Here is a 21,493-nt window from a genome sequence, read left to right on the forward strand (position 1 = left end):
TTCCGCCGCATGCCAACACTTCAAGTAACGCAACACCCAATTCTATTTCTATGGCAGCACCACTCCATACCCTTGGTTTTTAACTCACCACACTATCCCACCTTTGTATAAACTCAATGTCCTGTAGAATGAAGTGTTCAGGAACATTTTACTTAAAACTCTACCATATTTTGTGCAAACGGAAGCACACACACATATGCAAACACACACACAAACTGCAGTCAGCAGTGTCAGTCTGTAGAATGATCCCATGCCAACACCCCATCCTCCAAACAGGCACTCTGCCAAGCCACCCTGTGTCTCTATGGTTACCGGGTCCTCAATCGGCTTAAAGGGACAGTCCTCATCATCCGAGTCTACTAGGTCCGTCACCACCCCAGGGTGCAGACACTGGGTTCGCGGGGGAGGGGGGATTATGCTGGATGAGACATCTCTGTGTGTGTTTGTTACAACTATTTCATCATCCTTCCAGAGAGTAAGCACAAAAACAAGTGACTTACATAGTTGATGTCAGGAATATCATTTTTGTCCACTCCGACAGTCTGTGGAACAAAAAACACACACAAGAGACAATTTCACAACCATATCAGTGCATCATTCTATTTGAAGTACAGACAGACACTGTATATAAGGAAGCACTGTGTTCGTTTATTTTGGAGTTAGTTAGAATGCACCCTAATCCGTTAGGAAGTTTCCTTTACCTCAGCAAGCTTCATGAACTCTCCGATCTTGGTGACCCTGGTCAGGAACCTCTTATAGATCTCCAAGGCCTCCTTGCAGTCACTCTTCTTCATCTTAAAGTATTTCTCTACAGACAATTAACAGTTGTTGTGAAAAAGAGCATCTGCTAAATGGCTACATGGTGAAAGGAAGTCATTTATCTATTAATTGTTGAAAAGAGTGTCTCAAATGGCCCCCTATTCCCTTCTACTTTTGACCAGGGCCCATGGGGCTCTGGTAACAAGTAGTGCACTATATAAGAAAAATGGTGGCATTTGGTATGCATCCAATGAAATGTCTAGCTGACCTAATAGATTGATGACCCCATCGTTGTAGGAGGCAAACAGCTTGACCAGATCCTTGAAGAGCAGGAGGAACCCTGCGTTGATGATAGGGTTATTCAGCTCCTTGGGATGGACCTGGGAGAGAGACCTTTTTATTTAACCAGTCATGTAGTATAAAAGAAGAGGATCAATTAACTCAAGCAATTAACTCATTTATTAAACTCCAGCAATATTCTGCTGTACCGAAACATCTCCAATTGTACACCCATACAGAAAGATCAAGGTCAATAGAACGAATAGCATCATTGCTATTGAGAGAGAGAGAAAGAGGGAAGAGAAGGTATTGAAGAGAAGAGAAGAGAAAAAGAAAGTAAAAGAGAATGTTAAACAGGAAAATAAACAGTATTCTTTGTGGCCTGACATATATTACAGTTTTCAGCTAATGACCAAACTGTAAGTCATCAGAACACAAGTCCCAGACAGACAGAGACAGACAGATGTAACCAAATCAATGGTGACCAGCATGTCCAACTCACATCAAACTCTAGCAGTGTGTCGATCTGGGTCTGCAGGACAGGCATGCCTTTCAACAGCTTTTCTGGAGTCATTGTCCTCATCACCCCCTCAGCACTGAGGTGGAAACACACAGGGAAGACCATGAAGAGGGCCTCATGGATGAGGTGAATGACAGTATGAGGTGGGCCTCAGTGATGAGGTGAATGACAGTATGAGGTGGGCCTCAGGGATGAGGTGAATGACTGTATGAGGGCCTCAGGGATGAGATGAATGACAGTATGAGGTGGGCCTCACTGATGAGAGGATTTTGAGAGACAGGGAAGTGAGTGACGCACCCCTTTTTGACTTTGGTGAAGTCGAAAGCCATCTGGCGGTAGGCGAAGGCCCTCTCATTGAGGTAGCGGCCATAACGTCTGATGAACGTAGACATGTCATAGCCTGAGGAACAAATTGAGCATCACATTCACATCACACCAAACATATAGCTCCTGATAAATCCAATGGCTAATGACTAAATGCATGTGCTGAACTCATACATTGTTTCATTTAACATCCACGGTTTCATGAAGGAAGAAGTTGATTTAATGCTGTAACACATTAAAGACAGTCTTCTATCTTATGATTGATCTTGTCGATCAGTTTTCTAAATTATGCATCTGATTTGAGGGTTTTGAAGGGATTGAAGGGGAGGGATCTATAATGACACCAGGGCAAGACACTGGAGACAAGTCAGGACATCGGAATCCTAGGGACATGAAGCAGTTTAGTGTGTGTGTGTGTGTGTGTGTGTGTGTGTGTGTGTGTGTGTGTGTGTGTGTGTGTGTGTGTGTGTGTGCGCTAGGCTTGGTATACCGTATATACAGTATACTGGGGTAATTGGAAATAGCCACAGGATACTATTTCTTTGGAGTTTTACATTTTGTAACTGCTTTTTAAGTTAATACCTGCAGTCAACTTGTGCAATACATTAGGAGATAAAGCAGATTGTGTTCTTCATTTCACCGGTCACATTATTTTACATTATGAAAGCTTACCATAGTTCCCCAGAATAGTTTGTTTGTAAATAACGGGAGAGTCCATCTGTGTATTTGGTTCACTTGCTAGTTATCTCAGTAAGTGGGTGAATTAATAAGGAGACATGGCATCATATAGTGTTAGGTTTCTGCCATGTTTGAGAAGTCAAAGCTCTTGATATCCTTGCATTTATTTTTTCTTCTTTCCGTTCTCGGCCCGTCTGCTCCTCCCCCCTATTCTCCTTCCAAACAGCGCAGGTGGGCCTGTTGCCCTAGCAACTCCACATAGATACAGCGTGTACACACTGCTCCAGAACCAGTACTGTTCTTCCTTCACACAAGCATGAGTCAAAACTTTGTTCATTTGCTTGATGCCTCTCTTCACATTTGCTGTCCAAATGATGTCCAAACTTACCAAATAGGACATTAGGGAAGCTACTACCTATACTTGTATAACTTTATGAACTCAATTGCCTGTCCTTGCAGCTAGTTTATTTTTGTTTGCGCTCATTAGCATGTTTAGCTCGGGGGCACATTGCATGCTTGCTCCTATTCCTCATGTTATTAGCAGTGATGTCCTTTCCTCTTCCCAGACGGCTCCTGTCTCTTCCTATCCTCCTCTCCTCCTCTCCTCTCACATCGGATCTACTGTATCTGTTTATGCTCTCAACTGGAAGGGAATCCACCCGTTTCACTCCCCCAACACACACACCCACACACACAAAGTATTCAGACCCCTTGACTTTTTCCACATTGTGTTATGTTACAGCCTTAATGTGAAATGGATTAAATAAATAAAAAAAATTCTTTATCAATCTACACACAATACCCCATAAAGACGAAGTGAAAAAACAGAAATACCTTATTTACATAAGTATTCAGACCCTTTTGCTATGAGACTCAAAATTGAGCTCAGTGCATCCTGTTTCCATTGATTATCCTAGACATGTTTCCACAACTTGATTGGAGTCCACCTGTGATAATTGCAATTAATTGGGCATGATTTGGAAAGGCACACACCTTGACAGTGCATGTCAGAGGAAAAACCAAGCCATAAGGTCGAGGGAATTGTCCGTAGCGCTTCGAGACAGGATTGTATCGAGGCACAGATCTGGGGAAGGGTACCAAAACATTTCTGCAGCATTGAAGGTTCCCAAGAACACAGTGGCCTCCATAATTCTTAAATGGAAGAAGATTGGAACCACCAAGACTCTTCCCAGAGCTGGCCGCCTGGCCACACTGAGCAGTCGGTGGAGAAGGGCCTTGGTCAGGGAGGCGACCAAGAACCCGATGGTCACTCTGACAGAGCTCAAGAGTTCCTCTGTGGAGATGGGAGAATGTTCCACATCTGGAGGAAACATGGCACCATCCCTACAGTGAAGCATGGTGGTGGCAGCATCATGCTATTGGGATGTTTTTCAGCAGCAGGGACTGGGAGACTAGTCGGGATTGAGGGAAAGAACAGAGCAAAGTACAGAGCAAAGCTCCAGAGCGCTCAGGACCTCAGACTGGGGCAAAGGTTCACCTTCCAACAGTACAACGACCCTAAGCACACAGCCAAGAAAACGCAGGAGTGGCTTCGGGACAAATCTCTGAATGTCATTGAGTGGCCCAGCCAGAGCCCGGACTTGAACCCGATCGAACATCTCTGGAGAGACCTGAAAATAACTGTGCAGCGACACTCTCCATACATCCTGACAGAGCTTGAGAGGATCTATAGAGAAGAATAGGATAAACTGCCCAAATACAGGTGTGCTAAGCTTGTAGCGTCGTACCAAAGAAGACTCGAGGCTGTAATCACTGCCACAGGTGATTCAACAAAGTACTGAGTAAAGGGTCTGAATACTTATGTAAATGTGATATTTCCGTTTTTTATTTGTAATAAATTAGCAAAAATATCTAAAAACCTGTTTTTGCTTTGTCATTATGGGGTATTGTGTGTAGATTGATGAGGGGAAAAAAATATTTAATACATTTTAGGATAAGGCTGTAATGTAACAAAATGTGGAAAAAGTCAAGGGGTCTGAATACTTTCCAAAAGCACTGTACACACACACACACAAACACATTTTTTGGAAAGGAAGTGCATTTACCGTTGGAACCTGTTTTGTCTATGAAGTTGCTGAGGTTGAACAGAGCGGTCCTGGAGGCCAAGTACTGGATGAACCTCTGAGGAAACAGAAGGAAAAAGGCTGACATGGCAAAACCATTATAAAAAACAACAGCAAGAAAATAAAGGCATATTCACTGAAATAATCAACTACAAATTGAATACTAGTATGTTAGTCCAAAATCGAGAGTATATATTGCACAGTGTGGAAAAGCGTGGAAAAATAGCTCTAGACATGCACACTTGTTTTTGATAACCTTGTTTCAGAATGAGCAGCATTCTAAATAGCACTGTTTTCAGCACCATGGACAGCTGTCCGTGGTGCTGAAACAGTCCAATTTTATTTTATTGTGGCGGTGTACTAAATTACTGTCCTCTGACCTCATTGCCATGGACACACATATGGTGTGTGGTGACGAGGGCCTTGAAGACGACAATCCAGCTGGCGTTGGTGGCCCTCTCAAACAGAGTGTCAGCCATCTGAGGGATGTTCACGTTGGTCGCATTGGTGGCCGAGATCAGATCTGAAACACATAAAGAGGTTAGTTTGTATTGGGGGGAGGCTGTTAGGTTCAGAATCAGTGAAACTGTTCTGTTATTGATTCACGATCAGTGAAACAGTCAGCCATTTTGAGAGAGTGGAATATAGCAGGATTCATTTTGATCCAGAGTTGTAAAATCATGATGAGTAAGTACAATTTAAAAGTGTTAAGACATGCTGACCACCAAGAAAATATGTAATGTGCTGCCGTAGCTGATAGTGAAGACAGCCTCACATCGGGTCAAATGAGTTTGCTTCAGTCTCCAGACTGCTCCATTCATATGCTTTGTGGATTTGGAGGTTGAGTGCGGGCTGTGTATTATATGTGCGTGTGTCATTGCCTGTGTCTGTTTGTGAATGTATATGTGTGTCTCTGTGTGTCCGTGTGTATGTGTGTGTGCCCGCTTGGGTATGGATGTTGGTTCTGCTACTGGAATGTGTAAAAGCACTAAAATACCCTCGGAGTTCTTCACTTCACTATGTACCTCATGGAGCTAAGCATTGCAATCATATATTTAAGAGTCAGGACACACATACAAAGGCTAAACAAAACACACACAAGCAGTGGTAGAGAGGATCCAATACACAGAGAGAAATAGTGCCTTGTCATCATGATCTCCCCCATAGAAGAGAGACTGCCACTCAGACAGACCACTCAGACAGACAGACAGGTCTGACTAAGAGCGCAATTCACTCTGAAACACATGTCAACTCAGCACTCTGGGAGATAACATGTGACAGACTAGCTGCTCGGAAGAGAGAGAGAGAGAGAGGCCTTCATCTGGCCTTCATTGTTATCTTTTATCACACATGTCAACCCAGGGGCATCATGCACCTATTATGTTAGAGGGGGCACAAAGTACAAGAGGATGAAGGGGGGCCTGGAGAAATTTGGAGAAAATGCTATTGTCTTATTACAGAGTATTCCTTATTAGTATTAGAGAGAAATAACAAAAACATTTTAGTTGTATTTATTTATGAAGATGGAACCAATAGGCTACACAGCTTGATCACATTCATAAACATACATACGTCCTGAACATCACCGGCAGCTCAAATCAAATCAAATGCTGTGTTTCACTCTACATTTTCTCCTCCTCCACTGGTGATACTGCATGAACTAGAGTATCTAGCATCCTGCCTAGGCATCTCTGTTCTCCGTGCACCTTGGAAAAAGCCACTTACTAGGGAGAATAGGGGGGTACTATTTGCCTGGTCCAGTCAGTGTGCCCCCCCGCAAAATACCACTGACATATTTTTTAAAATAATTATAATACATGGGTTTAAAAATGAAGTTTAGTAATTAATTTAACATCTGACATTTTTGAGGGGCCACGTGCCTTTGTGCCCCCTATGGGCATGATGCCACTGTGCCCACCAACCATCCCTTCTAGGATAGGGAAGGTTGCTACAAGCATGGCTAAACCATGTTTCTGCCCTGTCAAAAGCTGGAAGGCTGCAATATAATACATTATTGTCCAATACTGATTAGACTGAAAAGAGAGAGTGAATGCATGAAGAGGAAGGCTTGTAGGTCATTTCAGGATTAAAGATAGAGGGGCAGGGGCTTTGTCCACAGAATAATATCATTGGTGAGGGGACTGGTGTGGTGACCCCGCCCCCAACAGCCCCACACACACACACACACACACACACACACAAACCATGATGTGCTAATACCGTCTCTAGTTAACAGCTTTTGTCTAATGTTGAAGGATGTACAGACTGTACATAGAGTCACATCTGGGATATTTAGCAGATAATCTCTATCACTTCCTAGAATGATCTTAATAACATCCCAGTACAGTGACAGGACTGACGGCTGATGTCATTATTCCTCTATGGACCTGACACGATTTACATCATATCCTGTTTGGATAGTCCCTGTCCCTGCTCTGTTTACACCACAACTCAACCATATACTCCATCTCAACAGACAACCCTGTTGTGTGTTATGTGTCTATTGTTTAATGTTAATGGAGAGAAACAAGAATATTTGTGGCCCATCGCATTCACACATGCACCACAGAGCAGTGTGTGTGTAAGTCTAATGATGATAGTCTTTATTTTGATCAGTCAATTTCAGTAATCCACAGCAGGCAGGAGAGCTCTAAGAATGAACCGGTAGACCCTTAGGGGGTCTATAGCAATAAAAACAGGACTGTGTGTGTGTTCATGCATGCATGCGGGTGTGCGTGAGTGTGTGCGTGCCTGGCTGTGTGTGTGTGTGTCTCTTCGTACTCAAACACCAGGGCCTCGTTCCACAGTTGCGATGTTACTTAAGAATTACGATCATTGTACCGGATGCATCGTTATGTACAAAAAACTTTTTTAAGAGTGTTTCACAAGCACATAGAGAGAACGTTTGCTAAGTGCGTCGTTAGACCATGTGTCGATACTGATAGGATGGAAAGAAAAGCAGTGCTGCTCTCTGATCAGCTTTATCAATTTAAATCTTACCTTAACATTAGAATGATTCCACAATACTGATGACAAATCAGCTCCTAAAGAGATATGGAGGTGGCTTAATATGCTTACCCAATAATAATTCATTAAAGCACAGATTGGGAACATCATTGCTCTCATGTTGTCACACATCATGATACACATTGAGGCAAAAATTACAGACAGTAGCCTAGTTGCAAAATATAACTCAATTGATTGAACATGAAATATATTTCATTATAATTGAAATAGCCTATATAGGCCAATGTAGCCTATTTATACAATAAGTATCCGGAACATTAGGAACACCTTCCTAATATTGAGTTGCACCCTCCTCTTTTGCCCTCAGAACAGCCTCAATTCGTCGGGGCATGGACTCTACAAGGTATCGAAAGCGTTCCACAGGGATGCTGGCCCAATGCTTCCCACAGCTGTGTCAAGTTGGCTGGATGCCCTTTGGGTGGTGGACCATTCTTGATACACACAGGAAACTGTTGAGTGTGAAAAACCCAGCAGCGTTGCAGTTCTTGACTCAAACTGCTGCGCCTGGTACATACCCCGTTCAAAGGCACTTACAGTGGGGGGAAAAAGTATTTGATCCCCTGGTGATTTTGTACATTTGCCCACTGACAAAGAAATGATCAGTCTATAATTTTAATAGTAGGTTTATTTGAACAGTGAGAGACAGAATAACAACAAACATTTCCAGAAAAACGCATGTCAAAAAATGTTATAAAATGATTTGCATTTTAATGAGGGAAATAAGTATTTGACCCCTCTGCAAAACATGACTTAGTACTTGGTGGCAAACCCTTGTTGGCAATCACAGAGGTCAGACGTTTCTTGTAGTTGGCCACCAGGTTTGCACACATCTCAGGAGGGATTTTGTCCCACTCCTCTTTGCAGATCTTCTCCAAGTTATTAAGGTTTCGAGGCTGACATTTTGCAACTCTAACCTTCAGCTCCCTCCACAGATTTTCTATGGGATTAAGGTCTGGAGACTGGCTAGGCCACTCCAGGACCTTAATGTGCTTCTTCTTGAGCCACTCCTTTGTTGCCTTGGCCGTGTGTTTTGGGTCATTGTCATGCTGGAATACCCATCCATGACCCATTTTCAATGCCCTGGCTGAGGGAAGGAGGTTCTTACATTTACATTTACGTCATTTAGCAGACGCTCTTATCCAGAGCGACTTACAAATTGGTGCATTCACCTTATGATATCCAGTGGAACAACCACTTTACAATAGTACATCTAGATCTTTTTTTGGGGGGGGGGGGGGGGGGGTAGGGGGGGGTTAGAAGGATTACTTAATCCTATCCCAGGTATTCCTTAAAGAGGTGGGGTTTCAGGTGTCTCCGGAAGGTGGTGATTGACTCCGCTGTTCTCACCCAAGATTTGACGGTACATGGCCCCGTCCATCGTCGCTTTGATGTGGTGAAGTTGTCTTGTCCCCTTAGCAGAAAAACACCCCCAAAGCATAATGTTTCCACCTCCATGTTTGACGGTGGAGATGGTGTTCTTGGGGTCATAGGCAGCATTCCTCCTCCTCCAAACACGGCGAGTTGAGTTGATGCCAAAGAGCTCCATTTTGGTCTCATCTGACCACAATACTTTCACCAGTTGTTCTCTGAGTCATTCAGATGTTCATTGGCAAACTTCAGACGGGCATGTATATGTGCTTTCTTGAGCAGGGGGACCTTGCGGGCGCTGCAGGATTTCAGTCCTTCACGGCGTAGTGTGTTACCAATTGTTTTCTTGGTGACTATGGTCCCAGCTGCCTTGAGATCATAGACAAGATCCTCCCGTGTAGTTCTGGGCTGATTCCTCACCGTTCTCATGATTATTGCAACTCCACGAGGTGAGATCTTGCATGGAGCCCCAGGCTGAGGGAGATTGACAGTTCTTTTGTGTTTCTTCCATTTGCGAATAATCGCACCAACTGTTGTCACCTTCTCACCAAGCTGCTCGGCGATGGTCTTGTAGCCCATTCCAGCCTTGTGTAGGTCTACAATCTTGTCCCTGACATCCTTGGAGCGCTCTTTGGTCTTGGCCATGGTGGAGAGTTTGGAATCTGATTGATTGATTGATTGCTTCTGTGGACAGGTGTCTTTTTTACAGGTTTGGTTTGCTGCGGTTTGGAGCACTCCCTTTAAGAGTGTGCTTATAATCTCAGCTCGTTACCTGTATAAAAGACACCTGGGAGCCAGAAATCTTTCTGATTGAGAGGGGGTCAAATACTTATTTCCCTCATTAAAATGCAAATCAATTTATAACATTTTTGACATGCGTTTTTCTGGATATTTTTGTAGTTATTCTGTCTCTCACTGTTCAAATAAACCTACCATTCAAATTATAGACTGATCCTTTCTATGTCAGTGGGCAAACGTACAAAATCAGCAGGGGATCAAATACTTTTTTCCCCCACTGTAAATATTTTGTCTATTCACCCTCTGAATGGCACACAACACAATCCATGTCTCAAGGCTTAAAAATCCTCATTTAACCTGTTTCCTCCCTTTCATCACTACTGATTGAAGTGGATTTAAAAAGTGACATCAATAAGGATCATTGCTTTCACATGGTCAGTCTATGTCATGGAAAGAGCAGGTGTTCTTAAAGTTCTGTATACTTAGTGTATTTCAATGCAGTCATCTCGGTTTTGATTTGAAGCATAAACTCATCCTTCACTTGTTTGTAACAATTTCAAATACTTTGGCAACTTTGTATTTGTAGTCAACTTCGTTCTGAAGATATCGGCAGTCACAGTCAGACAGATAGAATCAAGATGTTTAGCGGATATCTTTTGTGAATAAAGTGACATGGAAAGGTAAAAAAGCATCTAACGACACACTTTAGCAGCTCTACGAGTGGTCTGGATCACTCATAGATGTGTGAAGGTTTTGCGGAGCCACGATACTAACAAAAGTTCTGGGAAACACCTTGGCTACTAAAGATACTGTACATGATTCTAACAATGATCTTAACGCTACGAAGGCTCTGGGAAACGAGGCCCAGACTACTCCCAGGCTAGAGTAACAGAAATTGGCCAGATTAAATCAGCCAGAAGCCTTTGTATTTTCCTGTGAAACACAGCCTATTACTTTAACACTGCTATGAGACCATACACACACCCCCCCCCCCCCCCCACCCCCCATGCATGTGGGTATAGGCTACACCAGGGCTCTCCAACCCTGTTCCTGGAGAGCTACTGTCCTGTAGGTTTCCGCTCCAACCCTAATCTAGCACATTTTATTCTAATACTTAGCTGATCGGTCAGCTGAATCAGGTTAGTTACACTATTAGAAGAAGAAAACAAATTCCAAAAGGGTTCTTCGGCTGTCCCTATAGGAGAACCCTTTTTGGTTTCAGGGAGAACCCTTTTTTTTGTTTTAATCGACATAGAACCCTTTTGGGTTCCATGTAGAACCCTCTGTGGAAAGGGCCCTACCTCAAACCAAAAGGGTTCTATCTGGAACCAAAAAAGGTTATTCAAATGGTTATCCTATGGGGACAGCCAAATAACCCTTTTAGGTTATAAATAGCATTTGTTTTTCTAAGAGTGTACAACTAAGGTTGGATTGAAAACCTACAGGAAGGTAGCACTCCAGCAACAGGGTTGGAGAGCCCTGGACTACACTGACGACATGACCACTGCACCAGTGATTGTTAAGCCTGTCCAGAGGTTTCAGCTCTGGACAAGCTCCAGCAACAATGACTGACTAATTAATTGACTGACTAGATAATTGAAAAGGCCTACACACATAAATACATCCACGCACAAACACGCACAGATATTATGTGTCCATGCATAGAAACATGCATGAGACTACACTGACCACTACATCATTGATTCCTGCCACATCACAGACTACATAGGTCTACATCTTCAATGTCTTTTTAATCCCATAAAGCTCAGAGTTGACTACAAGTTGACTGCAAGTGTGCATCAAGGTTCAGAAACCACGGCACCACATCAGACAGTGACTGGCTGTCAGTTTGAAGTTGGTTGGTGTGGATTGCGAAAAGCTCCAGCTACTTCACAAGCTGTTTTAGCTTGGCCCAGCCATGCTCGCCTTTGGAATATCTTCCCTGTTAGTTAGTGAGAGCTAGTGATAGTGATGCACAAGCTAGGCCTATTTGAAACATTGGGATCTCCTGGCAGCATTTACCCACCTGATTCAGAAGCTCGAAATGTCCATTATAAAAAATATATATAATTACAAAAAAAATCTATAAAAACATAATTCATGATGGTTTTTATTTTTGATCGTTTTGCTGTCAAAGATAGATTTAGAATACTTTGTTTTTCAAGATCTTTTATTTCAGTTTCCTAAATAGTTTTTCTAATTTGAGTTTTTATTTTATTTTCAGTTTTTGTTTACTATAATAACCTTGTTGCTGATGATGTAGGCCTAATTACCAACATGAGACAGCCTACAATGTGAAGCAAAATAAGGAGCTCATTGTGGACTACAGCAGACAGAAAAAGGGAGAACACCCCCATCCACGGGCCGCAAGTTCCTCGGCGTCATTGAGGACCTGAAATGGTCCCACCACACCGACACAGTGGTGAAGAAGCCGCAACAGCGACTCTTCAACATCGGGCAGCTGAAGAAATTTGGCATGGCCCCTAAGAATCTCACAAACTTCTACATATACACCATTGAGAGCATTCTGTTGGGCTGAATCCCTGCCTGGTACAGCAACTGCACCGCCCTCAACAGCATAGCTCTCCAGAGGATGGTGCGGTAAGCCCAACGCATCACCGGGGGCACGCTGCCTGCCCTCCAGAACATTTACAGCACTAGTTGTCAAAGGAAGGTCAAGAAGATCATTAAAGGAGAAGTTTACCCAAAATCCAGAAACGCCCAAGTGATTCCATACATTGAAACTAGTTCATGGAGCTTGGGAGCTTGCCCTCTCCCCCTCTCTCTCCCTGTAGTGCTATACTGAAACACTACAGTATAGCACTACAGGGAGAGAATTTAATTCACTGCTCCGTTGCCAGTGAATTCATGATTCAGAAATCTGCAAAGTGTGGGCAAATGTGTTGTGTTATTGAAAGCATATGACCAAATAAGCTATTTTTGTCTTAAGTACTATTGGCTTTGAGTCGGGAAATGTGTACTTTTCCACATAAAACATTTGTGAGTATTTTAGATCATTATTTTATGTCGCCGATTGCCACAGCAGCGGAGATGGGTAACAACTGCGCATGTGCGCCCTCGTGGGTTAGACCCTGCTACGTAAAAACATTACGATACATTTCCTGACTCAAAACTGATAGTACCTTTTTTTTTCAATAAAACAACGAATTTGTCCACACCGCAGATGATTTAATCATGACTTCACTGGCAAGAGAGCAGAGTGAGGCCTGCATCCAGCATTGGCACGAGTCACGTGACCCGTTTTTCAGCTGTTTCAGTGCAGCACTACAGAGGGAGAGAGAGAGAGAGAGAGGAGAGGACAAACTCCACTTAACTAGTTTCAATGTACAGTGCATTCGGAAAGTATTCAGACCCCTTGACTTTTTCCAAAATATATATATATTTTTTATCCATCATCAATCAACACACAATACCATATCATGACAAAGAAAAACAGTTTTTTTAGACATTTTAAAAAATGTATATAAAAAAGATTAAAACTGAAATATCACATTTCAATAAGTATTCAGACCCTTTACTCAGTACTTTGTTGAAGCACCATTGGCAGCAATTACAGCCAAGTTTTCTTTGGTATGATGCTATAAACTTGGCACACCTGTATTTGGGCTGTTTCTCCCATTCTTCTCTACAGGTCCTATCAAGCTCTGTCTGGTTGGATGGGGAGCATCACTGCACAGCTATTTTCAGGTCTCTTCAGAGATGTTCAATCGGGTTCAAGTCCGGGCTCTGGCTGGGCCACTCAAGGACATTGAGACATGACACAAAGCCACTCCTACTTTGTCTTGGCTGTGTGCTTAGGGTCGTTGTCCTGTTGGAAGGTGACCTTTGCCCCAGTCTGAGGTCCTGAGCGCTCTGGAGCAGGTTTTCATCCAGGCTCTTGTTTCTCATGGTCTAAGAGTCCTTTAGGTGCCTTTTGGCAACTCCATGTGGGCTGTCATGTGACTTTAGCTGAGGAGTGGCTTCTATGTGGCCACTCAACCATAAAGGCCTGATTGGTGGAGTGCTGCAGAGATGGTTGTTCTTTTGGAAGGTTCTCCCATCTCCACAGAGGACCTCTGGGGCTCTGCCAGATTGACTATTGAGTTCTTGGTCACCTCCCTGACCAAGGCCCTTCTCCCCTGATTGCTTAGCTTGGCCAGGCGGCCAGCTCTAGGAAGAGTTTTGGTGGTTCCAAAGTTCTTCCATTTAAGAATGAATGATGGAGGCAAATGTATTAATTTTTTTATAAAAGAATGATGGAGGCTACTGTGTTCTCGGGGATATTCAATGCTGCAGAAATCCTTTGGTACCCTTCACCAGATCTGTGTCTCGACACAATCCTGTCTCGGAGCTCTACGGACAATTCCTTCGATCTCATGGATTGGTTTTTCACCTGAAATGCACTGTCAACTGTGGGACCTTATATAGACAGGTGTGTGCCTTTCCAAATCATGTCCAATCAATTAAATTTACCACTGGTGGACTCCAATTAACTTGTAGAAACATCAAGGATTATCAATGGAAACAGGATGCACATGAGCTCAATTTCGAGTCTCAAAGCAAAGGGTCTGAATACTTATGTGCATAAGGTATCTGTTTTTTATTTTCATAAACTTGACAAATTTTATAAAAACTTTTCACTTTGTCATTATGGGGCATTGTTGTTTACATTGATGAGGATTTTTTAAATCAATTTTAGAATAAGTCTGTAACGTAACACAATTTGGAAAAAGTCAAGGGTCTGAATACTTTTTGAATTCTTCATTGCTGCGACTTGCTTGCTAGCTGAGATTTCTGCTCTTCACTCCGTTGTCAGTTTAGCCTACATTTCACTGATCTTAGTAGCAGAAAGCATTTTTGTCGGCAGTTTTCGGTTTGGCTATTTGTTTCAAGTGTAGGTGGCGGTTCTAGCTTGTATGGCGCCCTGGGCTAACCCCCCCTTTAGCGCGCCCCAGCCCCCCCCCCCCCCCGGCAAAATGGCTCCAGTACCGAAATCCGTTACTGGTTTGTATTAGTCTATAAATCCATCTCTTTGCCAAAATTCGTCATCTCTCCCAAATCTTATTCTACTAGTATTTTTGTAAGTGTAAGGATAATAATTCAGCCATAGTTGTTCTGAAATGTTTATTGCTCAAAATTAAGGTAATTAGAACCGGGGTAGAATTCTGGCAGGGGAGAGATTTTCGGCACAACACCGGGACCGAGAAACAACTTTTCTCACAAGGCCATCAAACTGTTGAACATCCATCGGCTACCTGCCCATTACTCAGCACTGCAAATTGAGGCTAATGCCGCATGTATATTTAAGTGATAATGCCCTCGAAGCCGGTGTTTGGAGGATATATTGGCACCGGTGTTGTTAGGCCTGAGACGAAGTCGAGGCAAACCGTGACAATATATCCTCCAAACACCGGCTTCGAGGGCATTATCACTTTTATGCAACTGGTTACCAACATATTCAAATAATGATTGACATATTTTCATTAAAAACTGTATTTTTATGAATTTATTTATACTATTTCATCCTTCCACAAGATATAGTCGAGACACTAATCTAGGGTTGCTACCCAAGCCGTCTGGTCGTTCGTTCTATCAGTTCGGTTGCCAGAAACATGACCCAGTCTTTCAGTCTTTTTGTTCTGTATCTATGTTCCATTGCCATACTGGCTGGCAACGTTCTTATCCCTTGCTTGCTAGCTACCCAACTATGGCTAACTTACAGTCATGTCAAAAAGTGCAGCCAGAATAACAGCAATGTAGCTGCATTTGTTTAAGGTGCTTTCCAGTGACATTTATTTGGACACATCCATAACAATGAGCTAATGAGGCGTGATTTCGCCTGGTATAAAAAAAATGTGCTCACTCGTCAGGAAACTGTTGTTCAGAGGAGCTAGCCAACAACACAGCTAACACAATCATTTCAAACTGAGGCTGGAAAGACTGCAAACTAGTTGACCTTTGTTTCATTTGACCTTTTTTTCAATTGACATGTCTTTGTATATATCCATAAAAAGGATGCCAGCTGTTTCATTATTTCGACTGGCTGAGAACGACACGTCCATTACTATTTGACAGCTGGAGATCGAATTTGAATATTGAAACAATGTTGCAAATGTCAGAGAGACAGACAGCAAGGTTATACAAATCTCCGCTGTTGAAAACTAAATGTTAGTCTAAAAGAAATGTGAGATAATGTCTAGATGCATTTTATAGTGGAGATCAAGTTTATGAATTGCCTGGCTGGGCTGATGAGACAGTGGATTGCGCAGTCAGATGGAACAGAGTAAATAGGCATTGCCATGTCATAGATTTAGCCGGTAGTAATTTATGGAATAGACACCAGCTGGAATACGGTTTTAAACTATCAGCATTCAGGATTAGACCCACCCGTTGTATAAAGAGTCATTGAACGCTTGTCAGCTCATATTCTGTTTATACTGTTGTTTACGCACTGTGTATGTATACTGTATTCTCGACATGGCTCGTCCAAATATACTGTACCTACAAAATTGTGCACCAATATTGCATTTTAAAAGCCTCTTAAAATGAAGTGCCCTTTAATATAGACCACATGGAGAATTCAATCAATCTGATTTTTATATATGAATAAAGGCTTGCTAAAAGTGCCAAGATGCAGCATTTTGACATGTTACTTTGTCAACCTTGTGTCACTTCTAGGAAGATTTCAACCTACTTAATCCCAAAATGTGTCCAAGTTTGTCCATAATTGTAAAGCCCTAATTATTTTTGTTGCTTTGACAAAGTCATTTCCGTAGTACAATTCTTTTACTTAAACTCTTGAGATGGAAAAATATTTTTGCAAGTTGAACATGTGTTTTTTATGACAGAATGTTAAAAAGGCACCGAATTGGTGGAATGGCCCCACTACCGTGCTAACCATTTTCTTTTCCAAATTATATACTGTCTATACACATTACATATTTATATTATGGATTCTCACACCTGCCTACTCTAATAGATCTAATTTGGATGCTTATTTCTTGATTTATTTGTTCTATTTTTTGTTGTGTGTGTGTGTGTGTATGTATCTGTATCGTATTTGCGAGACATTCTACTGTACATTTGGAGCTAGTAACAAACATTTCACTGCACCTCCTATAACACCTGCAAATCCTTGTAGCGACCAATAAACTGATTTGATTAGAAAATGTAATTCCAAGGATATGTATGCTTTTCCCTAAAATGACTATCTGTCATATCACTCTGGAGTGGTTTGTCCACCACTGTGCCTATCCAAAACCCCCTCTGTCATTAGTATCACCCCCGGAGTCTCTGAGCCTCTCTCCAATCTGTTTCCACAGCAACCGGACTACCGCTCAAGGGTCAGCAATCATGACACAATGACGAAGGAGAACAAGCTCTATATTCTCCAAAAGAATGGCTTCACACAAAGACTAGAGGGGTTTAGATGTTTGATGTATCATCACAGTGGCAAATTGATGTCACCGGCAAAGTGTATAGGGTCAATGAGATATACAAAATTCTTATTCCATGTCCATGTCTTTGTCTAGGCCTAGGGCATTATTTGTGGGATCTGTGTTATGCAAACGCATAAACGGCAAACTATATGTAATATATATAATATGTAAAGTAGAGATACCCTTCCATATCATTATCCCTGAGGAGAAGACAAATAATATGCCCTACCAGTGTTTCCCTTAATAAACGTAGGTTAGGCGGAGCCCTTGCCTAAAAATGTTGACCTAATTTAATGTTTGGTGTTTGAAGCCTTGAATTTTGCCTTGAGGGCATTAGCTACTTGGCAAGAAAATAATATAGGGAGAACAGGGTGCCCTATATTCATCTAATTTGTTGAATGGCCCTGGAAAAGTCAAGAGACAAAGCTATCTATGTCACAACAAAGGGAAGACATCTACAGGTGTAGGATCTTAATTTGACATATATTGTCAAAGAAAAATAATCCTGCAGCAACAGGATTCGAACATTTAAGCTCAGGTGTTGGTCTTTCATCCCTTATCACCCCCTATTTTGTTAGAAAATCCAACTTTGAGAACTGTTTCAGATGCAATATGTTAGCCATCCCTCCTGATCAGCTTCATTTAGCTAGCAGTAAAACAAATGTAAACTACCAACGGGACATTCAAAACTGTAATATCTTATGCTTCATGGAGTCCTGGCTGAATGACAACATTATCAACATACAGCTGGCTGGTTATACGCTGTATCAGCAGGACAGAATAGCGGTGTCTGGTAAGACAAGGGGCGGCGGACTACGTATTTTTGTAATTAACAGCTGGTGTACGATATCTAAGGAAGTCTTGAGGTTTTGCCCCGCCTAAGGTAGAGTATCTCATGATAAGCTGTAGACCACAGTATCTACTTAGAGAGTTTTCATCTGTATTTTTCGTAGCTGTCTACATACCACCACAGACTGAGGCTGGCACAAAGACCGCACTGAATGAACTGTATTCCGCCATAAGCAAGTAGGAAAACGCTCACCCAGAGGCGGCGCTCCTTGTAGCCGTGGACTATAATGCAGGGAAACTTAAACCCCTCTTACCAAATTTCTATCAGCATGTTAAATGTGCAACCAGATGGGAAAAAAAACTCTGGACCACCTTTACTCCACACACAGAGACGCATACAAAGCTCTCCCTCACCCTCCATTTGGCAAATCTGACCATAATTCTATCCTCCTGATTCCTGCTTACAAGCAAAAATTAAAGCAGGAAGCACCAGTGACTCGATCAATAAAACAGTGGTCTGATGAAGCAGATGCTAAGTTACAGGACTGTTTTGCTAGCACAGACTGGAAAATGTTTCAGGATTCCTCCGATGGCATTGAGGAGTACACCACCTCAGTCATTGGCTTCACAAATAAGTGCATCGATGACATCATCCCCACAATGACTGTACGTCCATACCCCAACCAGAAGCCATGGATTAGAGGCAACATCTGCACTGAGCTAAAAGCTAGAGCTGCTGCTTTCAAGGAGTGGGACGCTAACCCGGAAGCTTATAAGAAATCCCGCTATGCCCTCCGACGAACCATCAAAGAGGCGAAGTGTCAATACAAGACTAAGATTGAGTCATACTACACCGGCTCTGATGCTCGGCGGATGTGGCAGGGCATGCAAACCATTACAGACTACAAAAGGGAAGCACAGCCGAGAGATGCCCAGTGACAAAAGTGTACCAGACGAGCTAAACTGCTTCTATGCTCGCTTTGAGGCAAATAACACTGAAACATGCATGAGAGCGCCAGCTGTTCCGGAAGACTGTGTGATCACACTCTACACAGCCGATGTGAGTAAGACCTTTAAACAGATCAACATTCACAAGGCCGCAAGGCCAGACGGATTACCAGGACATGTACTGCGAGCATGTGCTGACCAACTAGCAAATGTCTTCACTAACATTTTCAACCTCTCCCTGTCCGAGTCTGTAATACCAACAAGTTTTAAGCAGACCACCATAGTCCCTGTGCCCAAGAACACTAAGGTAACCTGCATAAATGACTACAGACGAATAGCACTCATGTCTGTAGCCATGAACTCACATCCACAATGAGATAACCAGCCTGCCACTAGCACAGTCACTGTAGTCAGCTCAGCTATCCCCATTGAGACCGTGTCTGTGCTTCGATCTAGGTTGGGCAAAACTAAACATGGTGGTGTTCGCCTTAGCAATCTCACTGGAATAAAGACCTCCTCCATTCCTGTCATTATCGACAGAGATTGTGATAACTCACATCTCAAAATATGGCTAATTAATGTTAGATCCCTCACTTCCAAGGCAATTATAGTCAATGAACTAATCACTTATCATAATCTTGATGTGATTGGCCTGACTGAAACATGGCTTAAGCCTGATTAATTTACTGTGTTAAATGACGCCTCACCTCCTGGTTACACTAGTGACCATATCCCCGTGCATCCTGCAATGGCAGTAGTGTTGTTAACATTTACAATAGCAAATTTCAATTTACAAAAAAAAAACGTCTGCGTTTTCGTCTTTTGAGCTTCTAGTTATGAAATCTATGCAGCCTACTCAATTACTTTTTATAGCTACTGTTTACAGGCCTCCTGGGCCGTATACAGCGTTACTCACTGAGTTCCCTGAATTCCTATCATACCTTGTAGCCATAACAGATAATATTCAAATTTTTGGTGACTTTAATATTCACATGGAAAAGTCCACAGACCCACTCCAAAAGGCTTTCGGAGCCATCATCGACTCAATGGGTTTTGTCCAACATGTCTCCGGACCTACTCACTGCCACAGTCTGGACCTAGTTTTGCCCCGTGGAATAAATGTTGTGGATCTTCATGTTTTTCCTCATAATCCTGGACTATCGAACCACCATTTTATTACGTTTGCAATCGCAACAAATAATCTGGTCAGACCCCAACCAAGGATCATCAAAAGCCGTGCTACAAATTCTCGGAAACCCAAAGATTCCTAGATGCCCTTCCAGACTCCCTCCACCTACCCAAGGACGTCAGAATACAAACATCAGTTAACCACCTAACTGAGGAACTCAATTTAAACTTACGTAATACCCTAGGTGCAGTCGCACCCCTACAAACAGAAAACATCTGTCATAAGAAACTAGCTTCCTGGTATACAGAAAATACCCAAGCTCTGAAGCTAGCTTCCAGAACATTGGAACAGAAATGGCTTTACACCAAACTGGAAGTCTTCCAACTAGCTTGGAAAGACAGTACCGTGCAGTATTGAAGAGCCCTCACTGCTGCTTGATCATCCTATTTATCCAACTTAATTGAGGAAAATAAGAACAATCCAAAATGTATTTTTGATACTGTCGCAAAGCCAACTAAAAAGCAGCATTCCCCAAGAGAGGATGGTTTTCACTTCAGCAGTGATAAATTCATGAACTTCTTTGATGAAAAGATCATGATCATTAGAAAGCAAATTACGGACTCCTCTTTAAATCTACGTATTCCTCCAAAGCTCAGTTGTCCTGAGTTTGCACAACTCTGCCAGGACCTAGGATCAAGGGAGACACTCAAGTTTTTAATACTATATCTCTTGACACATTGATGAAAATAATAATTGCCTCTGAACCTTCAAGCTGCATACTGGACCCTATTCCAACTAAACTACTGAAAGAGCTGCTTCCTTGCTTGGCCCTCCTATGGTGAACATAATAAATGGCTCTCTATCGACGAGATGTGTACAGAACTCACTAAAAGTGGCAGTAATAAAGCCTCTCTTGAAAAACCTTGACCCAGACAATATAAAAAACTATCGGCCTATATCGAATCTCCGATTCCTCTCAAAAAAAATTGAAAAAGCTGTTGCGCAGCAACTCACTGCCTTCCTGAAGACAAACAATGTATACGAAACACTTCAGTCTGGTTTTAGACCCCATCACAGCACTGAGACTCCACTTGTGAAGGTGGTAAATGACCTTTTAACCTCTTATGGCTAGGGGGCAGTATTTTCACGGCTGGATAAAAAACGTACCCGATTTAATCTGATTATTAGTCCTGCCCAGAAACTAGAATATGCATATAATTATTAGCTTTGGATAGAAAACACTCCAACGTTTCTAAAACTGTTTGAATGGTGTCTGTGAGTATAACAGAACTCATTTGGCAGGCCAAAACGTGAGAAGATTCTGTACAGGAAGTACCCTGTCTGACCATTTCTTGCCCTTCTTTGTCATCTCTATTCATTACAAAGGATCTCTGCTGTTACGTGACACTTC

The 21,493-nt window shown here is 42.4% G+C and overlaps 1 protein-coding gene across 7 annotated transcripts in view; it reads right to left on the minus strand.

The window, feature by feature from the left end:
* Window positions 1–21,493, minus strand: part of LOC115191509 (clathrin coat assembly protein AP180) — a 60,953-nt gene that overhangs the window by 22,145 nt on the left and 17,315 nt on the right. For all 7 annotated transcript variants that reach the window (XM_029749350.1, XM_029749324.1, XM_029749320.1 and 4 more), the window contains exons 3-9: window positions 5,025–5,167; window positions 4,627–4,702; window positions 1,856–1,958; window positions 1,541–1,634; window positions 1,028–1,139; window positions 702–808; window positions 501–542 (exon numbers count right to left, since the gene is read on the minus strand). In XM_029749350.1, coding sequence (XP_029605210.1) covers window positions 501–542; window positions 702–808; window positions 1,028–1,139; window positions 1,541–1,634; window positions 1,856–1,958; window positions 4,627–4,702; window positions 5,025–5,167 — 677 coding nt within the window. The remainder of the gene's footprint in view (window positions 1–500; window positions 543–701; window positions 809–1,027; window positions 1,140–1,540; window positions 1,635–1,855; window positions 1,959–4,626; window positions 4,703–5,024; window positions 5,168–21,493) is intronic.

Source organism: Salmo trutta, chromosome 1, assembly GCF_901001165.1.
Source record: "Salmo trutta chromosome 1, fSalTru1.1, whole genome shotgun sequence".
Classification (NCBI taxonomy): domain Eukaryota; kingdom Metazoa; phylum Chordata; class Actinopteri; order Salmoniformes; family Salmonidae; genus Salmo; species Salmo trutta.